This window comes from Zalophus californianus, chromosome 6 (genome assembly GCF_009762305.2).
Source record: "Zalophus californianus isolate mZalCal1 chromosome 6, mZalCal1.pri.v2, whole genome shotgun sequence".
Lineage (NCBI taxonomy): Eukaryota > Metazoa > Chordata > Mammalia > Carnivora > Otariidae > Zalophus > Zalophus californianus.
In genome coordinates, this window is record NC_045600.1 from 2,258,895 (window position 1) to 2,281,285 (window position 22,391).

Sequence of the window (22,391 nt, forward strand, 5' to 3'; positions counted from 1 at the left end):
AGAGGTATAGAGCTAGGGAGCACACAAAGACCAATCAGAAAGCTTCTGCTCTCCACAGACAAGGAGACTTACATGTGGTCCAAAAACTACAAGCCTAACCCAACTTCAACCTCCAGAGGAGTATCTCTGTAAAAGAGAACAGTTATATACACGTATTTCAGAAAAGTAACTACATGTATATAATCTTGTAGGCTAAGTCCTTAATCTTTAAGGGAAATCTAAATATATGCATTGCAAGCACCATTTCTGGCCTTGGGAAAGATGAACATCAATGACACTGAACTCTGATAAAGAAAACCATCCAATAGGCAGTACACATTTATTTCAAACAAGCTAATGCACTGATATATTTAAAAATCCAAGTTCTTAAACAAAATGTGGCGTGCATATATATACATAATGGTATATTATTCAGCCTTAAAGAGGAAGGAAAACTCTGACATGGATGGACCTTGAAGACATTATGCTGAGTGAAGTAGGCATAAAAGGACAAGTGCTGTGAGATACCACTCATATGACTACCTAGAGTAGTCACATCCACAGAGACAGGAAGTAGGCTGGTGGGGACCAGGGGCTGGGGAGGAGGAGAGGGAAGTTAGTGTTTAATGGGGACAGAGTTTCAGTTTGGGCAAATGAAAAAATTCTGGGGATGGATGGTGGTCATGGCTATATGACAATGTGAATGTACTTAGTGTCACAGAACTGTACACTTAGAATGGTCAAAATGCTAAATTTTATGTTATGTACATTTTACCACAATCAAAAAAAATCCAAGTTTTGGATATTATTAATAATGCTAATAGTGAATTACAGAAGAGCCAAGACAGCTTTTCTGATTCTCATGCTACTGTATGACCTCATGCTACTGTATTATGACTCCGGATGTTAAACAAAACCTTAACAATGATCCATGTGGGCAGTTTGGTTGTGTATTCTTCTAAAAGGGAAGAAAGAAAGAAAAACCATAGAAGTTTCTTACCTCCACTTGCATACTCCATGATTAGGTAGAGCGTTTTGTCAGTTTCAATGACTTCGAACAACTTCACTGGGGGAGGGGAAAGGATATGGGAGAAAAAGAAACAGACGTCTGTATGTATATACACTGTACATATAAACTGTAAGTACTAAAAGAAACTTTTTCCCTGTTAAAGATTTTTATAACTGGCTGCCTTAACAGAATGTTTTTGGGGAATTTTATCATATATTACAACAACACATTTTATAAAAGCATGGAATTCCATAAAAACAAAGGTATTTCTGGGTGCTCCAACGATGTAACTTTGGCACGCACTCAGCAGTCCAGGCTGTGTACCTGCTCACATCTTCTCTGCCCTCATCCTGCATGCTGCCTACACGGGTTAGCTGCCCTCCCAGCAGACTGTGCTTTTCCCACAGGAAAAGGGTTCCTACTTCACATTCTCGACCTGCAGGAACTGCTCAGATCTACTCTACTTCTCCAAGTTTAAGTGCGTTCACTTGTCATTATGGCTTTAAGGATATATAGAACAATTCCACTTGAGACTTCTGTTGCTTGGGAAACTTCTGTTCACTCCTTCTCAGAGAACAAGGTTCTTTTGTTACTATTCTGAAGCCAGAGATGGAAAGTAGCAGAAGGGATTATGCTATAGTTAATTGAAAAGAACTTTTTAAAGAATTATTTGCAATGGGTCATTGTGACTTTGCTATATAGCAGTCCCTTGTTACAGATCGAAATAATATTTCTATTACTTTTAATTCACAAAACCATATCAAACCAATCAGAAATATACACATTTTAAAATGAAACTGAAGTACATTTCTAAAGCTACTGACTCACTATTTTCCACATCTACTTCATTTTGGTAATACACACTCTAAAGTTAAATTTACCAAAAAATGGGGGACGGGGTGCTAGTCTCTTATATTGCAGGCTATTTTCTGACACTTTAATACAGAGTATCAGACCAAATAAAGTGCCTAACACAGTATGTAATATGTGTTTGTTGAACTGATGAATAAAACTATCATATGTCATTTCTAAAACGGTATGTTCAGGTTGTCAGGAAAAATAATTTAAAGAAATTTAAGGCATATATGCTGGTAAACCATCAACATACAAATAAAACCTTTCTAAAATTCCAATGTAAATACTGGCTCTTCTGGAAAAACTATCTGAATCCAATACAAATTTAAATTTTTAGAAATTCGTATCTATCATCACAGATATGTTATTTGGGAACAAGTAGAGAAAACTCTAATCAGGGCACAACTTAATAACTAAAGAACAAAATAACTATGTTTAAGTTAGCTAGTTCTAGGCTGCAGTCACTGGTTATTTGGTGAAAAGCTGGAATCTGAAACCAAGAATTACCTAGCTAACCCCAAAGGGCTGAAATGAAAAGTGAAGAAAGGTTTTCTTCCCATTATTATATTCCTTGTTATTTTTCTCCAAACACTGTATTTCACTGATTCTAAGATTAATTTTTTTCACATTTTAACTAATACACTAAGAATAAGATGACCGCTTGGTAGAATTTTTTTCCTTAGCAGCATGTAAAACCAAAAACGCCTTTTAAACGATGTGGCTTAGATCTGATGAAATAGGGTATATATAAGCTTTTCCTTGCTGTGGCTCCATTTTATCTTCTATTCTTGTGCCTTAAGAATTCTTGATAGGGGCGCCTGGGTGGCTCAGATGGTTAAGCATCTGCCTTCGGCTCAGGTCATGATCCCAGGGTCCTGGGATCAAGCCCCACATCTGGCTCCTTGCTCAGCGGGCAGCCTGCTTCTCCCTCTCCCTCTACTGCTCCCCCTGCTCGCGCTCTCTTGCTCTGTCAAAGAAATAAATAAAATCTTAAAAAAATAAAAAAAGAATTCTTGATAGGATATCCGTTAACATTGAACTTCGTCCCTCCCACTTCCTAGAACTTATTTTGATATTAAAGTGGTAAAAGTGGCTGTCTTAACAGCTATTTCATTCTTGAAATAATAAAAAAAGTTATATTATTCAAAAAGAGCTCTACATTTTCATTGAGATGTATATACAGAATACTAAGTAATTTGCATACTTTCACCTTGTTCCTGTAATTATGATGAGAGCAGGACCATGACCTTCCTCCTCATTATTTACTTATTTTTAAGTAGGCTCAACACCCAACATAGGGCTTGAACTCATGACTGTGAGATCAATAGTCACATGCTCTAGTGACTGAGCCAGCCAAGTGCCCTATACCCCTCCTTTAAACCCACCTCACTGAACCTAGCACTGAGCTATGCACACAGAGGGCACATGAAACATATCTTTGCTATACAAAACAATTCCTTAAAAAATTCCATTAGATAGCAGGTATCCTATATCTTTTAAAATACAATTCAATGGATAAGTAATTTCTTAAGAACACTGCCATAGCAAAACCTGTTATACCCTGGAAATCTTCTTTTTTTTTTTTAAGATTTTGTTTATTTATTTGACAGAGAGAGACATAGCGAGAGCAGGAACACAAGCAGGGGGAATGGGAGAGGGAGAAGCAGGCTTCCCACAGAGCAGAGAGCCCGATGTGGGACTCGATTCCAGGACCCTGGGATCATGACCTGAGCCGAAGGCAGACATTTAACGACTGAGCCACCCAGGCGCCCACCTTTGAAAATCTTAACTCTGACTTATTATAATTCCCTTTGCCATATATGAATTAAATAAAATTATTTTCTAATATGCATTAAAAATTGGAAAGTTATGATCTGATTAGAATTTCTACTGCATTAAAGCTTTAAATTCAAGAGTTTAATACCTAAGCTTTTGTCTTTAGTAATTTCAAAAAGTTAATACAAATGATCAACAATATGTATAAGTATGTATTTTATGAAAAGTATACCTGGGCTGGGAGGAGGGAAGGAATCTCCTATCACTCTTGGAATATAGGTTTAAGACCCCAAATGGAATGCATTGAGACCCAAAAGTATTTAAGAAAGCAGAAAAATACCTATGTTTGGATGATTTAAAATCTTCATTATTCTTACTTCTCTGAAGAGCTAAAAAACAAACACAAAATTCCCCAACACAGGTTATTAAACATTCTATTCCACTGTTGCAATACAAACTTAAATCTTCTCTTAGATAACTGACCTACTGGAAATGTTCAACAGTCTACATCTAACACTAGCATGAAAGTCCAGGGAAGCTATAAATGCTTCCGTTTTAGCTCCTGGAAAAGCAGAAGTTGCAGAGGAGGATGATACCACAATCTTAATTATATTTTGCTATCTTGAACATGGAAGATCCGATTTAGGCAAGAATAGTTTGTGATTAAACTCAGTCTGATTCAATACCTATCCAGGGGTAGATATTGCAAATCCAACCATGTACAGTCCTAACGAACTACATCATGAGTGTATTAGGACTGACAATTCCAAGTAATTCTAGGAGAAGATTTTTTTCAAAACCACTTTGGGAAATCCTTGTTGGAGAAGACAGGTAATCTGCATGGCGGTTGTGGCAGACTGTTAAATTAACGGTCCTAATGAGCCCTGCCTCGCATGTTCACATTTTTGTATGGGCTGTGTGACTTGCTCTGGCCAATGAAACATTATCAAATTTGATATCGTCCATCCAGCAAGAAGAGGGTGGATAAATGCTTGTGTATCTGGCACTTGCTGTCTTGGAATGATGTTGCCATGATATAAAGAGGTCAGTCTAGCCTCTTTGAGGATGAAAGAGTATATGTAGGGAAAGACCCACTGTCCCACCTGAGTACAGCCTCATCAACTTGTCAGCTGAATGCTGCCACACAAATGAACCCAGAGGATGCCATAAGAAAAACCATCCAGGTAAGACTGGTAGAGCTGCCCAGCCATCACACAGAATAAGGAGAAATATCAAACTGTTGTTGTATAAACATGTGCTGTGAATGCAGAAGAGAGTCATGGTGCTATGGCCTAGGCTAATATCAGAAGATCTCAGAAAATAACAGAATTTTAGAGGCCATCTTATCCAACCCTCTTGCAAACAAGTGGAAACCAGGAAAGGAGAGGAAAAGGTCTCCCAAGGTCCTGCTCTCTTTCTGCAGGGAACTGGGCCAGAACCAAGGTCTCCCAACACCCAGTATCTATAACCTATGGGAGGAATGGACTGGGAAGACCTTGGGAAGAGGAGGAACAGCTGGCTATGTGGAAAGGAATCTGGGGGAGAAATCACAGGGGTCTTACTGCACTTGTCCCGTCTACCACATCTAATCTAGAATTGAATCAGCACCTAACAACTAAGAGCATGGAGATGGACATGGACGTATCTGACCTCTAAACTAATCTCAGAGCTTAAAAACATGGAGTCAGATGATTAAGATTCCTTTCCCGAATACTGGATCTTCTCTAAAGGCTGGAGCACTTTTATCTCCAACACAAATATCTCCTGTTGCTTTTGTGGTCATTCTCACGATTTATGTTCTGAGATGAGAAGACAGCTACCCTGAACACCGCTCAGGCTTGAGTTCTTTATCTTAGTTTCCCTCTGTCAAGCGAACACAGAAACCCTGTTTTCCAGTTCATTATAGTGGAATTTGTAGCTTATAATCTGAATGTCCCAGTTATTTCCACAACTGCTAAAGTAGGAGAGCTCCAAGTTGGATACAATACCAACACGTTAGGACCCTGCATGTAGTACAGAACTCAGACCATGGCCATGGTGGCCTCTACTTCTCCCTGCAACGTGACACTCCTCCAGCCATCCTGATTCCTCTCAGGTATCAGAACATTCGAACTTCTTTCCTTCCTTAGTCGTTTCTCCTTTCTGTCCTTGTAGTCTCAAGCAGATTCTCTGAAAACCTTATCTAAGATTTCCTTTGTTTTACATCATAGTGGTCTGTCTGCTTCTTCTCTAGAATGTCTTTCAAGTTATAAAGATACATTTTTGTGTACCTGTTCATTGTTGCCTTGTCATCTGTGTGGGGTAGGGGGAGGCACATTGGTCTCCTTTCACTACTGTATACTTGAAACCAAGCCTGGCACACAACAGGAACTCATTTGTTTGATAAATGCCCTTATGAAAGTACTAACTACCAAGAAGTGTGGTTTGAGCCAGCCTCCTTAGCATTCTAATGACCACCCTGCTTTTAAATCCTGAGTAGCAGGATGCTTGGTGCTTAGCTGTCACCATTCTGCTGGCAGGAGAGCAGGTCTACTGAAGGCAGTCATTTTTAAATCCCTACTAGCAGTGCAGCACGGAAACAAAGTAATCAGAGCCACACAGCAGGAAAAGATGCACTATTACAGGAATTCAAGAAAGGCAGAGCTCACTTTAGTCTGGGGTAGCAGGTGCCATGGCGGTAACGAGACTCATGCAGGACTCAAAAAGATGTCCACAGTAAAAAATGAGCTATGTGTGCTTTATATATGTGAGCAAAGATATGGTGTGGCCAATTAAGACTATTTATTTAAGGAAGACCAAGTGATACCTCTGGCAGAACAGTGCATTTCCAAGTGTGGATTTCAGGTCACCTGCATCAGAATCATAAGGGTGTTTGTGCAAACTCCAGGTCCCTGGGCCCTACCTCTTGCTAGATCTGAAGTGGGATTAAGAATCTTACTTTCAGCAAGCACCCTAGGTATGGTGGTTTTAAAATATGTCCACAGAACCACAAATTCTTTGACAATCCTCTCTGCAAAAGAGAGAACTTCATATTCCTCTCTTTTGAGTGTGGGCTGCACTTAGTGATTTGCTTCTAACGCAAAGAGTAAGGCAGAGGTGATGGTGGGGGACTTGCAGAGAATGACTAGGTAGTGTGGCTCCCTCCATGCTCTCAGAGATCACTCGCTTGTGTGTCGTGGGGACATTAAACACCTTGATGGACAGACCCCCATATGGCAAAGTACTGAGGCCTCATGCGCACAGTCGGTGAGGAACTGCAGCCCCTCAAGAGAGCCACGTAAGAGGAAGCAGACCCACCAGCCTAATCGAGTCTTCAGATGCCGGAGTTGTGGCTCTTACCCAAAACTTCTTGACAGCTCCTGTGCCAGAACTACCTACTTAAGTCACTCCCAAACCCATGACTCGCAGGAATGATGAGGTAACAAATGGCTTTGTTTCAGTTGCTCAGTTCTGGAGTAATCTGTTAGAGAGCAGCTGATAACTGACACACTACAGACGATCCATGAGTTACAGCAGAGGTCACACCAAGGCATGTGTTGTGAAAACACAGAGGAAAGGTAAATGGCACCAGACAGAGGGATGGGTCGTACAAGCTTAATTCTGGAGGCAGAAAGAATAGCCTCAGATTCCCTAGTAGGATAGTGTCAGGATATTATCAAATAACTTTACTTATTTACCTCTATCAGAACTGTGTTTCAGGCAGAAAGTAGTTAATAAATCTATAGCAAGTTAATCAAGGAGGTGGAGAGGAAGCAAGAAGCCAACAGCTACTGAGGTGTTAGGTGTCCACTCTGCCTAAAGCACAAAGCTAGATGCTTCCACCCATGATCTAACTTAATGTTCACAACTCTGTCTGGTGACTGTGATGACCTCCAGTGCATAGGAATGAGAACTGAGCAAGTTGAGAAACATGTCCAAGGACTCCCCGCGAGTAGATGCTGGAGCCAGGACTCTGAGTTTACTGACTCCAAGGTCCACACTCATCTCATGATGCCATGCAGCTGCCTTTGAAATTTACAAGTAAATTCATTGATAGATTATAAGCTGCTGGTACAGAAAATTCCAGAGCAACAAATGGGCACTGGCACAATTTTTAAAAGTTGACAATCTGCATATAAGTGATAAAAATGCCAGACATTTTGGGTGAGAGAGAGGAAAAAAAAAAAAACCCCAAAAACAAAAACCCCACAACAACACGCCAGAGATTTCATATATTTGTATCAACTATGAAGCTGATAGCTGAAGATAGTTAAATTTGGATAGAAGTAACTTACTGAAGAGAAGGCATGAAATTTTAGGGAAGTCCCTATTAGGATTATACGACATATTTTTTTTTTTAAAGTTTTGTTATTACAAAAGGACACTTAAATCCACCTACTTCTATCTTAATTCAACTTCTTTACATTCCTTTTCAATCTTATGCAGATGCTAGTTGTAAAAAACAAAATGAAATAACACAGAAATATATGAAGTGCAAGAATTCTCTCCTCACTGACCAATCTGCAACCTCCTAACATCTTCAAGTCCTCTAGGAACCAGTACCCAGGAGGAGAACAAACATGTTCGAAGGCAAAGATTCGGGATCCTGTAATCAGAATATCAAGGATACCAAATATATAGTACCACAGAGTAAAGAGATGTCCCAACGACCAGGACTTGGGATGCCCAGGAAATTATCTTTGGAAAAAGTGAATTTAACAAACAATGAAAAAGTAAAGTGAGCATATAAAAAAGAACATGGGGGGGGGTCACATAAAACTGTTACCTAAATCATGATGGTGAAAGTATTCAGACCCCCCTCTCCAGATATGTAACAGGTACAAGACAGAAGGACCAGGCTGTGACATTGAGAGCCTGTGCTTTTCATGGCAGCAGAGTGACAGGCTGAATGACAACTTACGTGTTAGAAATAATGAAGTAAACATAATAACCACCCTCTTCTTGAACAGAAAATAGCCATGCTATAAATCTAAGATTCGTGGGTAATTATCAGCAGTCTTGGATAAAGAGAAGGAGACACAGTCAGGAAACATTCAGGGGGTAAAGGAGAGGAAGGCCACGTGGGCACTGACACCCCTGTGTGGGTCTGGGTGCCCCTCTGAGACAGAGAAGACATGACAGACTGCAGCAAGGCAGACGGAGTTGCTTTTGGACATGTGGTGTGAGGGCGCTTTAGGCAAGTGAAAGTGCATGGTATTTGGGTCTGGAGCTCAGGAAAAAAGGCTGGAATAGAGATACGTTCTGTAGAATTACCAGCATAGAGATGGCATCCTTGGAAGGAAGTAACACTGCCCAATTGTGCAGGATGAAAAGACAGAACACCAAAAAGCAAACATTTCAGAGACAAAAGAACTGGGGCCCACAATGGAGACTCTCAGAGAAGAAGGCAGCCAGAGAGACAGAATGGAATTGAAACACTGGAGTCTAATGTCTAGGACAGACATACACGTGGGGCCCAGAGTCTATTCACCAACAGCATCCCAGGTCCTGGAGCATCTTGAGGGTGCTTCAGGAAGGAAAGGTAGAAGGATGATGGACCTGCTTTTCCTCTTCACTGTGCAGAAACCTCTGTCCCTCTGTCTTACTACACTGCTATTCCAGCTCTGCTGAACGAAAGAACAAATCAAAGACCCTCTCAGATAAAACTGAGGGAGAGGGGCCGGCAAAAGCCCACAGAGTTAATGGAAAGGAACTGTGAAGAAAATGTGTTGGTGTAAAAAAAGGAAAACTGTGTCTTTGCCTTTCTATACATAGAATACCTCTGGAAGGACAAACAGAAAATGATGCCTCTGGTTGTCCCAGAGATAGGACCAGGGTGGCTGGCAGTCAAAGGCTGAATGAAGACCTTTCCTTCAATACTTCTTCTGTCCTTTGACCTTTAAGACACATAATTGTATTATCTACCTCCCTTCCCTCAATTAACCTGATTTTAAAGAAGGGTTGAGAATGAACAAAGAAAAGGTGTTTTGTTTTTTTGTCTGTTTGTTTGTTTTGGCTAAAAGGGGAATTCTTGAAAAAGACAAGGTAGCCGGAAATGCTGTATTTTGATCACTCTTAACAAGAAGAGCATTTCCTATCCCTTTTCACCATGTGGGTGGAGGCTGCCAGGGCGTGAAAGGCAAGTAAGTCTTCCAGGGAGTATCTCTGAAGTAAAGGAAATATGAGAGCCAATGCTGTTAGGCAAAACTTAAGGCAGGTAAAGAGATCCGAGTCACTCTCAGAATCACCTCGACATTAAATATCTTAAAATAAAGAACATACTAGGAAAGTTAACAAATGACAGGGAGATAAGGTAATTTTTTTTTAAAGATTCTATTTATTTATTTGAGAGAGAGAGAGAAACAGCACGAGAGGGGAGAAGGTCAGAGGGAGAAGCAGGCTCCCCACTGAGCCGGGAGCCCGATGCGGGGCTCGATCCCAGGACTCCGGGATCATGACCTGAGCCGAAGGCAGTCGCTTCACCAACTGAGCCACCCAGGCGCCCGAATTAAGATAATTATTCACAGCATTACTAAAGACCATTTGTCTAACACTAGCTAAAAGCAGTGACCTCTCCCACTCAGGAAGAGAGGTCTACAGATGTGGGGATATGACAAGATATGGGTGTATTACAATGTATTTAACTAGAATTTTACCAATGACATGGTAATACCAATGACTGACACATTTTTGTTAACATCACAGTGAATATCCTTGTACAGTAAGCCCCTGTTCCCCAACCTTCTCTGCACTTTCAGTTCCCTGTGATCAACCTCAATCCAGCAGACAATCCTCCTTCTGGATGGCCAGAAGGTCAGTAGTAGCCTAACGTTACATCACAAAGCTTACCTCACTCACCTCACTTCACTTCACCCCATCATGAAGGCATTTTTATCATCTCACATCATCACAAAAAGAAGGATGAGTACAGTACAATAAAATGTTTTGAGAGACCACATTCATATAACTTTACTACAGTATATGGTTATAACTGTTCTTTTGGGGGGGAGCTATATATAGCCAAAAGGGACAGAGGGTGAGGGAGAGAGAATTTCAAGCAGACTCCATGCCTAGTGCAGAGCCCCACGCTGGCTTGATCCCACAACCCTGAGATCATGACCTGAGCTGAAACCAAGAGTCGGATGCTTAACTGACTGAGCCAACCAGACACCCCTATAATTGTTCTATTTTGTTATTAGGTTTCTTAAAAAAGATTTATTTATTTGAGAGAGACTGTGTGCACAGGGGAAAGGCAGAGGGACAGAATGTCCAAGCAGACTCCTGCTGAGTGGGGAGCCTGACGCGGGGCTTGATCTCATGAGCCATGAAATCAGGACTTGAGCCAGATTCAAGAGTCGGATGCTTAACTAACTGAGACACCCAGGGGCCCCATATTTTATTATATTGTTATTCTTTTACTGTGCCTAATTTATAAATTAAACTTTATCACAGGCGTGTATGTACAGGAAAAACATAGTATTATACAAGGTTCGGTACTACCCACAGGTTCAGGTATCTATAGGGAGTCTTGGAACATGACCCCCTTGGAAAAGGGGGGACTACTGTATACACACGTATATACTACTTGTACACTCATGCAAATACATTGGCAAGGTAGATTCTTAGAAACAGGATGGGGGCCAAAGGGCATACATGCTTTCTTTTTTCTTTTTTTAAGATTTTATTTTTTTAAAGTAATTTCTACATCCAACGTGGGGGTTTAACTCACAACCCCAAGATCAAGAGCAACATGCTCTACCAACTGAGTCAGCCAGGCGCCCCTACCTACTTATTTCTAAAAAGCCGGAATTATAACGCTTGCTTGATTTTCCATTTTAGATGTTTTCTTATACCTACCTACTCTGGCAAGCACTTTCAACTCTGGTATTTGCTGTCTTATTTCTAAATAGCATATGGGCACCTAGGTGGCTCAGTCGGTTAAGCGTCTGCCTTCGGCTAAGGTCATGATCCCAGGGTCCTGGGATCGAGCCCAGCATCAGGCTCCCTACTCAGCGGGGAATCTGCTTCTCCCTCTACCCCTCCCCGCTGCTCGTGATCTCTCTCTCACACACACACTCTCTCTCTTAAATAAATAAATAAGTAAATAAAATCTTAAAAAAAAAAAAAGACTCCTAAATAGCATGCTTGTGCTGCGGTTCATTGATTTGTTTAGTCCCTTCCCCCACTCCATTATCCACAGATTTCTTAACATGGGCAGTGAAGACCTGGCTCTCCCACCCCATGTCCCTTCCCTCCTTCCTCCTAATCAGTTCTCATAGCATTTGGCTAAATTATTCAGTTTACATGGAATAAATATTATTTAAATTCAATTAACATACAGTGTATTATTAGTTTCAGAGGTAGAGTTCAGTGATTCATCCATTACATATAACACACAGTGCTCATTACATCATGTGCCCCCCTTAATGTCCATCACCCAGTTACCCCATCCTCCCCACCCACCTTCCCTCCAGCAACTCTGTTTGTTCTCTATAGTTGACAGTCTCTTATGGTTTGTCTTCCTGATTTCGTCTTGTTTTATTTTTCCCTCCCTTCCCTTATGATTCTCTGTTTTGTTTCTTAAATTCCACACGAGTGAAATCATATGATAACTGTCTTTCTCTGATTGACTTATTTTGCTTAGCATGATACCTTCTAGTTCCATCCATGTCGATGCAAATGGTAAGATTTCATTTTTGATGGCTGAGTAATATTCTACTGTGTGTGTGTGTGTGTGTGTGTGTGTGTGTGTGTGTGTGTGTGTTGTTTTTATCCATTCATCTGTTGATGGACATCTGGGCTCTTTCCATAGTTTGGCTATTGTGGACATTGCTGCTATAAACACTGAGGTGCAGGTGCCCGTTCAGACCACTATGTTTGTATCCTCTGGGTAAATACCTAGTAGTGCAATTGCTGGGTAGTAGGGTAGCTCTGTTTTTAACTTTTTGAGGAAACGTCATACTGCTTTCCAGAGTGGCTACACCAGCTTCCATTCCCATGTATAAACATTATTTACAGCCACACCAGGAATGCATTTTTATCCTTTAAATTGATTGACTGATTTTTGGTTTCCTTGGAACCAATACTGCCTCAATAATTCTGTTCACTTAAGTCTTCTGTGTATCCCTCACTTTACTAATTCATCCTTAAACTCTGTGACAGAAGTGTAAATCTCCTTTCAAATACTTTGAGTTAAGTAATTTTTTTCCTTTGTAGGTATTTCATATTCCGGAAGCCTCTGTCCTGTTCTCAAGGCCCACTCTGTTGGACTTCCTGTTCTGAACCCTATGCTTTCTCTTTCTTGGTATTCTCTCTTGCGGTGGTAAAGTATATGCCACCAACATCTCCTGAGGAAGGGTAAGGACATGGGTGGTTAACTGTGAAACGCTGTGTGCCCCAGAATATTTGATTCTATCTTCACATGTGATTGACAGTTTGGTTGGGTAAAGAATTCTAGATTAGATTCTTTTCTCTCAGAAAAATTCACCCCCCAGCTTTAATGAGATATAATGGACATGTAATACTGTGTAAGTTTAAGGTATACAATGTTAATGATTTGAAACACGTATGTATTTTGTGAAATCTTTACCACAATGAGGTTGGTTAACACATCTTTCACCTCACATAATTACCATTTTGTTGTTGTTATGGTGTGTGGTGAGAACATTTAGGATCTACTCTCATAGCAACTTTCGAGTATACGATATTGGTTTTTTTTTTTGAAGATTTTATTTACTTATTTGACAGAGAGAGACACAACGAGAGAGGGAACCCAAGCAGGGGGAGTGGGGGAGGGAGAAGCAGGCCTCCCGCGGAGCGGGGAGCCCGATGCGGGGCTCGATCCCAGGACCCTGGGATTAGGACCTGAGCCGAAGGCAGGCGCCCAACGACTGAGACCCCCGGGCGCCCCCAGGGTACGGTATTGTTAGCCACAGTCATTGAGCTGTACATGAGGTTCCTGGCACCTGCCCATCTCATGGTTGGGAGTCCGTACCCTTTGAATCCACATCTCCCCACCTCCTCCACTCCCAACCCCTGGCAACCACTGTCTACTCTGCTTCTAGCTTAGTTTTTAAGACTTACATGTAAGTGAGATCATACAGTATTTGTCTTTTTCCATCTGATTTGTTTAGTGTGCCCTCAAAGTATGTTGTTCTATTTGGAACAGGATTCCCCTTTTTATGGAATATTATGTAGAAAATATGTATTTCTGCATGTGCATAAGTAATCTCACACCTTCTTTATCCATTATTTGTGGACACTTAATGTGTGTCAATGTCTAAGCTGTTGTGAATAATCCTGCAGTGAACAATGGGAGGTCCGATATCTCTTTAAGATGATGATTTCACTTCCTATGGATATACACCCAGAAATGAAACTGCTAGATCACATGGCAGCTCTACTGTTAATTGTTTAAGGACCCTCCACACTGTTTTCCATAAGCAGCTGTAAAATTTACATTTCCACCACTCACACGAGGGCTGCCATTTCTCATTCTCGCCAGCATTGATCACTTTTTGGTAACAGCCATTCTAACACATATATGGTGATAAATATCTCATTGTGGTTTTTATTTGCATTTTCCTGATGATGAGTGATATTGAACACCTTTTCATGGACGTACTGGCTATTTGTATGTCTTCTTTGGAAATATGTCTTTTTAGGTCTTTACCCATTTTAATTAGATTATTTTTGTTTGTTTTTGCTATTGAATTATAGGAGCTCCTTATCTATTTTGGATATTAATCCTTTATCAGATACATGATTTGTAATTATTTTTCTCCCATTTTGTGGGTTTCCTTTTCATTTTGTTGACTGTTTCTTTTGCTGTGCATTAAGTTTTCTGAACTTCCACTAGTTGAATTTTGCTTTTGTTTCTTGTGCTTTTGGTGTCATACCCAAAAAATCATTGCCAGGGTCAACATCAAAGAGATTTTCCCCTGTTTTCTTCCAGGAGCTTTATGGTTTAGGTCTTCCATTTAAGACCTTAATCCACTTTGAGTTAATTTTTGTGGGTGGTGTAAGATAGGGGTCCAATTTCAATCTTTTACCTGTGAATATCCAGTTGGTTCAGAATTTTAAAGGCCTCGATCCATTTTTTTTTTTTTTTTTTTTGGACAGAGACACAGCAAGAGAGGGAACACAAGCAAGGGGAGTGGGAGAGGGAGAAACAGGCTTCCTGCCGAGCAGGGAGCCCGATGCGAGCAGGGAGCCCGATGCGGGGCTCAATCCCAGGACCCTGGGATCATGACCTGTGATGGAGGCAGACGCTTAATGAGTGAGCCACCCAGGCGCCCCCGATACATTATCTTTGAGCTTAAAGCAATGCAGAATAGCGTGATGCCATTTTGTTACAATTCTGTTTGTGACCTAATTTTTCCTCTTCATTCTCCTTAACCTTGATGTATTTAAATTTTAATGTACCAGAGATTTAGTACCTGTGGTACATTAGCATTCATTCCAGATATACTGTGGGTCTTTTTTCATGTTTGCACTGGGCACCAAGCCTCTGGAGCTGCAAATTTAGGTTCCACAGTTCTGGGAAACTACCTTTTGTTATTCCTTGATAATTTCCCCTCCTTTCCTCAGTTCTTTTTACCACTCCATGTTATCACAAACCACACCTCCTACGTAGATACTTCAATTTTATATCTTATCTTCCTTAATTCTCAAGTCTTTAAATTTGTATATTATTTTCTGAGAGATTTCCTTGACTTTACTTTCCAACCCTTTTACTGACTTTCTTCCCAATACCATAAATTACCCTCTCCTCAATGGTCCTTTTGCAATGCATCATATTCTTTCATGAATATAATGACTGTTGTTGTACTACTGTCTTCCTCTTTTTTAAATCTTTCGGAAATAAAAATTGTAATTTTCCTTTTCCTTTTTTTTTTAAAGTAGTCTAGTTTCCTCTTTCAATTGTTCTTTTTTATTCCTGTTTGTTTTAGTCTCTGATTATTCTGAAATACCTGGAGATTCCTGGCTGTCCTCCCATATTTCCATATTTAAGAGAGGCACTAAAGCTCTGTACTGAGTGTTATGGATGTGAGGACTGGACCACAAGATCAGTGGGCAGAAATTAAGGAGCTTCTGTGTAAGACATCCAACTGTTTTTTTTTTTTTTTTTTTTTAAGATTTTATTTATTTGACAGAGAGAGAGACAATGAGAGAGAGAACACAAGCAGGGGGAGTGGGACGAGAAGCAGGCTTCCCGCTGAGCAGGGAGCCCAATGCAGGACTTGATCCCAGGACCCTGGGATCATGACCAGAGCCGTAAGGCAGACGCCCAACCCACTGAGCCACCCAGGTGCCCTAGTGTTTGTTAATTTAGCTCAGATTTTACCTGGCATGTATTTTGAGGTTCTATTTATCATATGCCATTCTACTATTAAAAATAAAATGTAGGGGTGCCTGGGTGGCTCACTCAGTTGAGCAGCTGACTCTTGATTTTGACTCAGGTCACGATTTCAGGGTCAGATAATGAGATTAGAGTTTATAAAAACTTTAAAACAATAGAGACGAGTATCTTTATGGCCCTAGATATGGAAGAATTCCTTAAAACTGAACAAAAGACTTGAAGAGGCACTCCAAAGAAGAAACAAAAACCAGTAAAGATATGAAAAGATGTAATACTTCCTCAGTAATCAGGGAAATGTAAATAAAAATCACAACGAAATGTTATTTTTATATCCACCAGATTGGCAAGAATTAAATATCAGACAAATTCAAATTTTGATGAGGATGTGACATTACTTGAACTTTCTCCTAAATGCTACTGGTGGGAATACAAATTACACAACTGCTTTGGAAACAATCTGGCCAGCTCCAATAAACAGACTCTGTGAACCAATAATTCTACTACTGGATATATATCATTAAGAAACTCTTACACAAGTGCACCAGGACACATACAGGACAACTCACAGCAACAATGTTTGTAATACAAATAGCTATAAGCAATCTGAAGGTCTCTGAACCAGAGACCACGCATATGTAAATCATGGTATATATTCATGTAATAGAATACTATATAATCATGAAAACGAGAATAGAGAAAGTGAATTAGCTAAATATGTCAACATGGAACACAATTTGGGCAAAAGAAAGCAAATAGAAGGATACATATGACTACATTTATACAGTATTTAAAACCTTTACAATATTTTTGGAAAAGATAAAAAAAATAAAACCTTTACACTATTTTGATGAGAGACTCCATATAAGGTAAAATTATAAAGACAATCAAGAAAACAACACAAAATTCTTGTTAGTGGTTACCTGGTAGGTGGGAAAGGAAGAAGGGGAATCAAGTTGGAGAGGGCCAGTGTGAGTGATTTATAGGTATTGCTGATGATCCATTTCTTGAAGTAAATGTTCATTTCCTATAATATTTACACTATAAACATCTAACTTTTTTGTATGTAAAACAGTTAATAAAAATTAAAACTGAATTTTAAATAATTGCTTAGATTGAGCTGATTAATAAAATTAAGCAGTTTTTAAAAATTTAAAGTAAGAACAGCAGCAATGTGGATTTTTATGATTAAATATTTCCAAGACAAAGAGATTCTCCCACTCTCCAAAACCCCAGGTTCTGGTGGTCAAAATTCCTGGAATCAGGGTAATATGAGAAGATATTAATTTAGTGTTACAATAAATTTGGCACTTAATAATTAAGAACAGATTTTACTGGGTGTCCACCATATGCAAGCTGAACTTCAGTATGCTCCTTTGCTACCCCCATAAGGAAGGGGCTGGGCCTGATTCCTTCCAAGGGGACATGGCAGAACAAGACTATTTGAAGTTAGGGCTTTAGGTTCTAACACTAGTGTAGTCACTTCCTCACTGGATGACTGAACAAGGTGCAAAATGTTAGAAAACTTCAGTCTGCTCATCTGTAAAATATATATAGATAAAAAAGCTACGTCACAGGGCTGATGTGAGAAAAGGCAATGCGTGATGTAGGTGCTGTGCACAGTCATTAAGAATTTGAGCTCTTGGGGCCCCTGGGTGGCTCAGTTGTTAAGCGGCTGCCTTCAGCTCAGGTCATGATCCCAGGGTCCTGGGATCAAGCCCCGCACTGCCCCTGCCCAACGAGAAGCCTGCTTCTCCCTCTCCCACTGCCCCTGCTTGTGTTCCCTCTTTCACTGTCTCTCTCTGTTAAATAAATAATTAAAATCTTAAAAAAAAAAAAAAAAAAAGAATTTGAGCTCTGGGGATGCCTGGGTGGCTTAGTCAGTTGACTGCCTTCAGCTCAGGTCATGATCCCAGGGTCCTGGGGTCGAGTCCATTATCAGGCTCCTTGCTCGGGGGGTAGCCTGCTTCTCCCTCTGCCTGCTGCTCTCTCTCCCTCTGTCTCTCTCCCTGACAAATAAAGAAATAAAATCTTAAAAAAAAAAAAAAAAAAAAGAATTTGAGCTCTGGAGCACAATACCTGGCCCTAGCCCGGCTCTAGCACTCAGTCTAGGTGACATGACTTTCCTGGGATTCTGGTACCCACACAATTAAAGAAGCCCGATGTGTGGAAGCTTGGAATAGTACCTGGCACACAACAAACACTCAGTATGGGGTTGTGATTCTGGCTGTTACTGTTGTTAGTACGATTCTCTTCCAAAGGCCTAATTTGTGCCCAATTTTTGATTTTCTACAAATGGGTCGATGCCATCCTCTAAGTTTAACCTATTTAAAACATTTGGTTCTTTAGGGACTTTTCTAAAATAGCAATAATGAATCATGGGTACAATTATAATATATGCTGGGTATAACTATAATTGGTATAAGTATTGCTATAATTTATAAAAAGAAATTATATATTCTCAAATTCACAATCTACTTTTTTTTTTAAAGATTTTATTTATTTATTTGAGAGAGACAGAATGAGAGATAGAGAGCACGAGAAGGAAGAGGGTCAGAGGGAGAAGCAGACTCCCTGCCAAGCAGGGAGCCTGATGCGGGACTCGATCCCGGGACTCCAGGATCATGACCTGAACTGAAGGCAGCCGCCCAACCGACTGAGCCACCCAGGCACGCCTTGGCTAAATTTTTTAAAACAGGATTTCCCTTTCTCTCTTACTAAAAGTCTGGATTGAAGAACAGTGCTTGAATCTTAACTCAAAAAATGCTTTGCTACTAGGTCAGCAGGATCAACTAAAGGATGGAGTCTCCACTGAAGGGCCTTGTCAGATATTTTAATTGGATGAAGACATCCTTATCCAGTTCACGCAGCACCAAACTAGAAGGGATAGCTAATACAGAAGACTCACTATTCAAAATACCTCAACAGACTGGAATTGTGGCAGAAAACCAATTAAATGATCTTTAGCAGAAGTCGAATTCAGGTAAGAAAAAAAAATCAGTTGCATGTATTGAATAAATTAGGTCTGTGTCAAGGGCTATTCCTGTGGCTGGCCCAAGAGGCTGAGTATTGACTCTGGAGAAGGAAACAAGAAGACTCAAAATAGCTGGTTATGTCTGCAGTGGTAGATTTAACCTCACTAGCTCCATATGGCAGAATAGAGAACAGTGTTGCAGACGTTTCTAGAAGACAGATGCCAGTGCAAACTAAAGGGAAAAATTCTATTAACTACAGCTATCCAACACTGGAACAAGATGCCATAAGGAAGAAGTGAGCCTCTGTCCCTAGGTGTGTTTAAAACTGGCTAACTAACCAGCTGTCATAAATACATATTCTAAACAATTATTTCATTACATGTTATAAATTTCTTGCTTTTAATTAAGTGGCTCCAGTTAAAAAAAAAAAACAACGAATTATTGTTTAAATTGATTGTGGCAGAGTATGGTGACAATTAAGTTTCTGCCACCAAAAAGACTGAGTATTTCTAACATAACAAAATCTTAGAACAACCCAGGGGAAGGTCAGGGAATCAGTGAAAAGTTTACTGCACATACGGGCGCCTGGGTGGCTCAGTCTTTTAAGTGTCTGCGTTCGGCTCAGGTCATGATCCCAGGGTCCTGGGATCGAGCCCTGCATCGGGCTTCCTGCTCAGCGGGAAGCCTGCTTCTCCTTCTCCCACTCCCACTGCTTGTGTTCCCTCTCTCCCTGTCTCTCTCTGTCATAAATAAACAAAGCCTTAAAAAAAAAAAGGTTTACTGCAATTAGATGACTTCCTTAAAAGCACCAGGTAGCACAGGCTCCCACAGGGCCCAGTGGGAGCTCTGGTGAGTCTTCCTTCATGCACTACTCTCCACTTGCATAGCTCTCCCCACAGCCTGTTGCTGTGCCGCCCCTTGGCTGTGCACGCAGTCCCCCTACCAACACTTAATGAGTGCCCCCATGCCAACACCACAATGAGACTACAAAAGTCTTTCCATCTTTCTTACTCTGTAAAAAATACTTAGTGTAATAATAATAGTTATATTATATACATAATAACTATTATATATAATATGTAACTATATTATCATGTTATTATTACATATATTATTATTATTATTATTGTAAGTAGGCTCCATGCCCAGTGTGGAGCTCAACGTGGGGCTTGAATTCACAACCCTGAGCTCAAGACAGGAGCTGAGATCAAGAGTCGGAGGCTTAACCAACTGAGCTACTCAGGCGCCCTGGTAAAAAATATTAGATCCTTCAAAGCCTAGGTGAAATTTTACTGTAAACCACATGGGTTCGCCCAGAGTCCACTACACTTATCTGACTCATTGGAGACATCACAGAGCTTGGTTCAGGAGGCCACCCCTATTTTTCATTTGAAATATTCCTTCAAATATTATCTCTTCAGCCTATGTTTTAAAGTGAAGTTTCTACTATTATTTAGGTATGGTGAGCCAAGACATCAGGACTGGCACTGAAAAGATAATCGTTACTAACAGTTCACAAGAGAAGGGGGCACACAATGCCACATGGGGAAGCACCAGGGTCAGTCAGGAGGCACAAGAAGCAAAGGGAAAGCATGGGAAAGAGTCTTTATCTTGGTTTCCACAGGAAAGGCAAGGTCAAGCAGGGTAACAGGCTGAGGACTGGCTTGTCTGAACGATTTCAGTAGGCTCTGGGGTATAAATACAGTCTCTAGTTGTCTGGCACCTGGCCCTGGGTTGATTAGGGCAGAGGAATATTGCCTCCTGGAGTTTAAGAGCCAGATAAAGGAGGTGGTTCTGAGTATGAGCTCTGGATTAATTCGTTTGCACATAAACAGTACACTCACAGGGGAGTAGTCTGCTATTTCTAGGAATTAGTTGCCCTGGGAGGGGCAGTCTTTCCCAGGTCAGCATAGTCCCAGGTGCTAGAACATCAAGAAAACAGAAAATAACAAAATATAGTTAATACACTTTGCTTTATTTTCTTCACAGCATTGACATGACATTATATATTTGTTTACTGCTGCTCTCCTACTAGGATGTCAATTCCATTAAAGCAGGAACTTAACTTGGTTCAATGTTGTCTCCACACTGCTTTGAACAGTGTCTGGCATACAGTAGGTATTTAATAATAAGTGTTTGTTGAATGAATGAGTGAATAAAAAAAAAGCTACATAAAAACATGGCTTATGCAATGTTTGGAGGGAGAGGTGGAGTACAAGGCCTACTTCTCTTAAGTACTAGAAATATTCCTCCCAACTTTAAACTACTAACTTCTTTACAGGGACTACAAAGGAAAATCTTGGGTTAGTTCCAGTCTAAGTTCTCATAATCCTAAATTGGGAAAATTTTAACTAATTGCAGTAAGGTGGCACAATGGAGTGGAAAGAACTGTATTTTGGAGTCAGAGCAGGATTTACATGTTCACCCCACCACTTACTATGAGAGCTGAACTATATCTACTTCGGAGTCAGTCACCTTACTGGAAAATTAACAGAGCATGAAGACGAAAACATACCCATCAGACTAGCTAATGTGAAAAAGTTCAACACTTCTATGTGTAAGAACATGGGAGGCACAGGCTCTAGTATCTAATGACAAGGAATCTCCAGGTAGCAAACATTCAGTCGTAATCCCAGGGCACTGCATATCAAAGTGCTCCATTATCTGAACTGTGGCAAACACATTTTCATTTTAAGTTCACTAATGCTTGACTCAAAGCTGACTACACCTGCCATGGAAGGCCTGCCCAAGTACCCATCACTTATAAATTAAAAGACTTTGGGCAGGTTTTTTAATCGCCCTGGCCTTTCTTTCCTGAATAATAGAACTTAGCTCATGAAGTTGTAAAGAGTGAATGAATGCTTTGGACTGAACTGTGTTCCCCCAAAATTCCTATGTTGAAACCCTAACCCACCATGTGATGGTATTTGGAGATGGAGCATTTAGGAGTTAAGTAGGTTTAGATGGGGTCTTAGAGTAGGTCCTCACGATGGGATTAGTGCCCTTCTAAGTGGAGACATCAGAGAAGGTGTGAGAGCAGCGCCCTGCAAGCCAAAGGGAGCACTCTCACCAGAGCCCGACCAGGCTGGCACCCTGATTTTGGGCTTCCCAGCCTCTAGAACTGTGTGAAATAAAGGTCTATTGTTTATATGTCACCCAACCTATAGTATTTTGTTGTAGCAGCTGGAGCAAACTAATACAATGAGTTCATACAGGTAATACAGTCAGAAAAATGCTCAGCATTAAATGCTCAAATATTTGCCATTACCGGAAATAGTGCACTGCAATTAAGGCCTATAAAAGAGACTGAGCCAGAACCTAACACTCAGTTCTTAAGCTTTACTTATTTCCTGTAAGGGGAAAATTTTAAACAAAAAAACAACACCTTTTACCCCTCAAAACCAAGCAAACAAAAACCTAATATTTAGCAGGACACACAATAACAAGCATTCATTCAGTC

General features: G+C 40.4%; 1 protein-coding gene and 1 long non-coding RNA gene across 11 annotated transcripts in view; one reads left to right on the top strand and one right to left on the bottom strand.

The window, feature by feature from the left end:
* The window catches only part of MARK3 (microtubule affinity regulating kinase 3), a 113,136-nt gene that overhangs the window by 36,704 nt on the left and 54,041 nt on the right, over nucleotides 1–22,391 (bottom strand). For 8 of the 10 annotated variants that reach the window (XM_027570023.2, XM_027570025.2, XM_027570022.2 and 5 more), the window contains 2 exons: nucleotides 3,960–4,008; nucleotides 980–1,045 (listed from right to left, as the gene is read on the bottom strand). In XM_027570023.2, the coding sequence (XP_027425824.1) occupies nucleotides 980–1,045; nucleotides 3,960–4,008 (115 nt within the window). Of the gene's footprint in view, nucleotides 1–979; nucleotides 1,046–1,312; nucleotides 1,455–3,959; nucleotides 4,009–22,391 lie in introns of those variants that run through there. The other 2 variants (XM_027570026.2, XM_027570027.2) reach the window with 2 other exon arrangements.
* LOC113909068 lies at nucleotides 993–21,391 on the top strand. The gene is made up of 3 exons (XR_003515682.1): nucleotides 993–1,117; nucleotides 18,735–18,939; nucleotides 20,921–21,391. It is a non-coding gene; the product is annotated as an uncharacterized LOC113909068 (long non-coding RNA).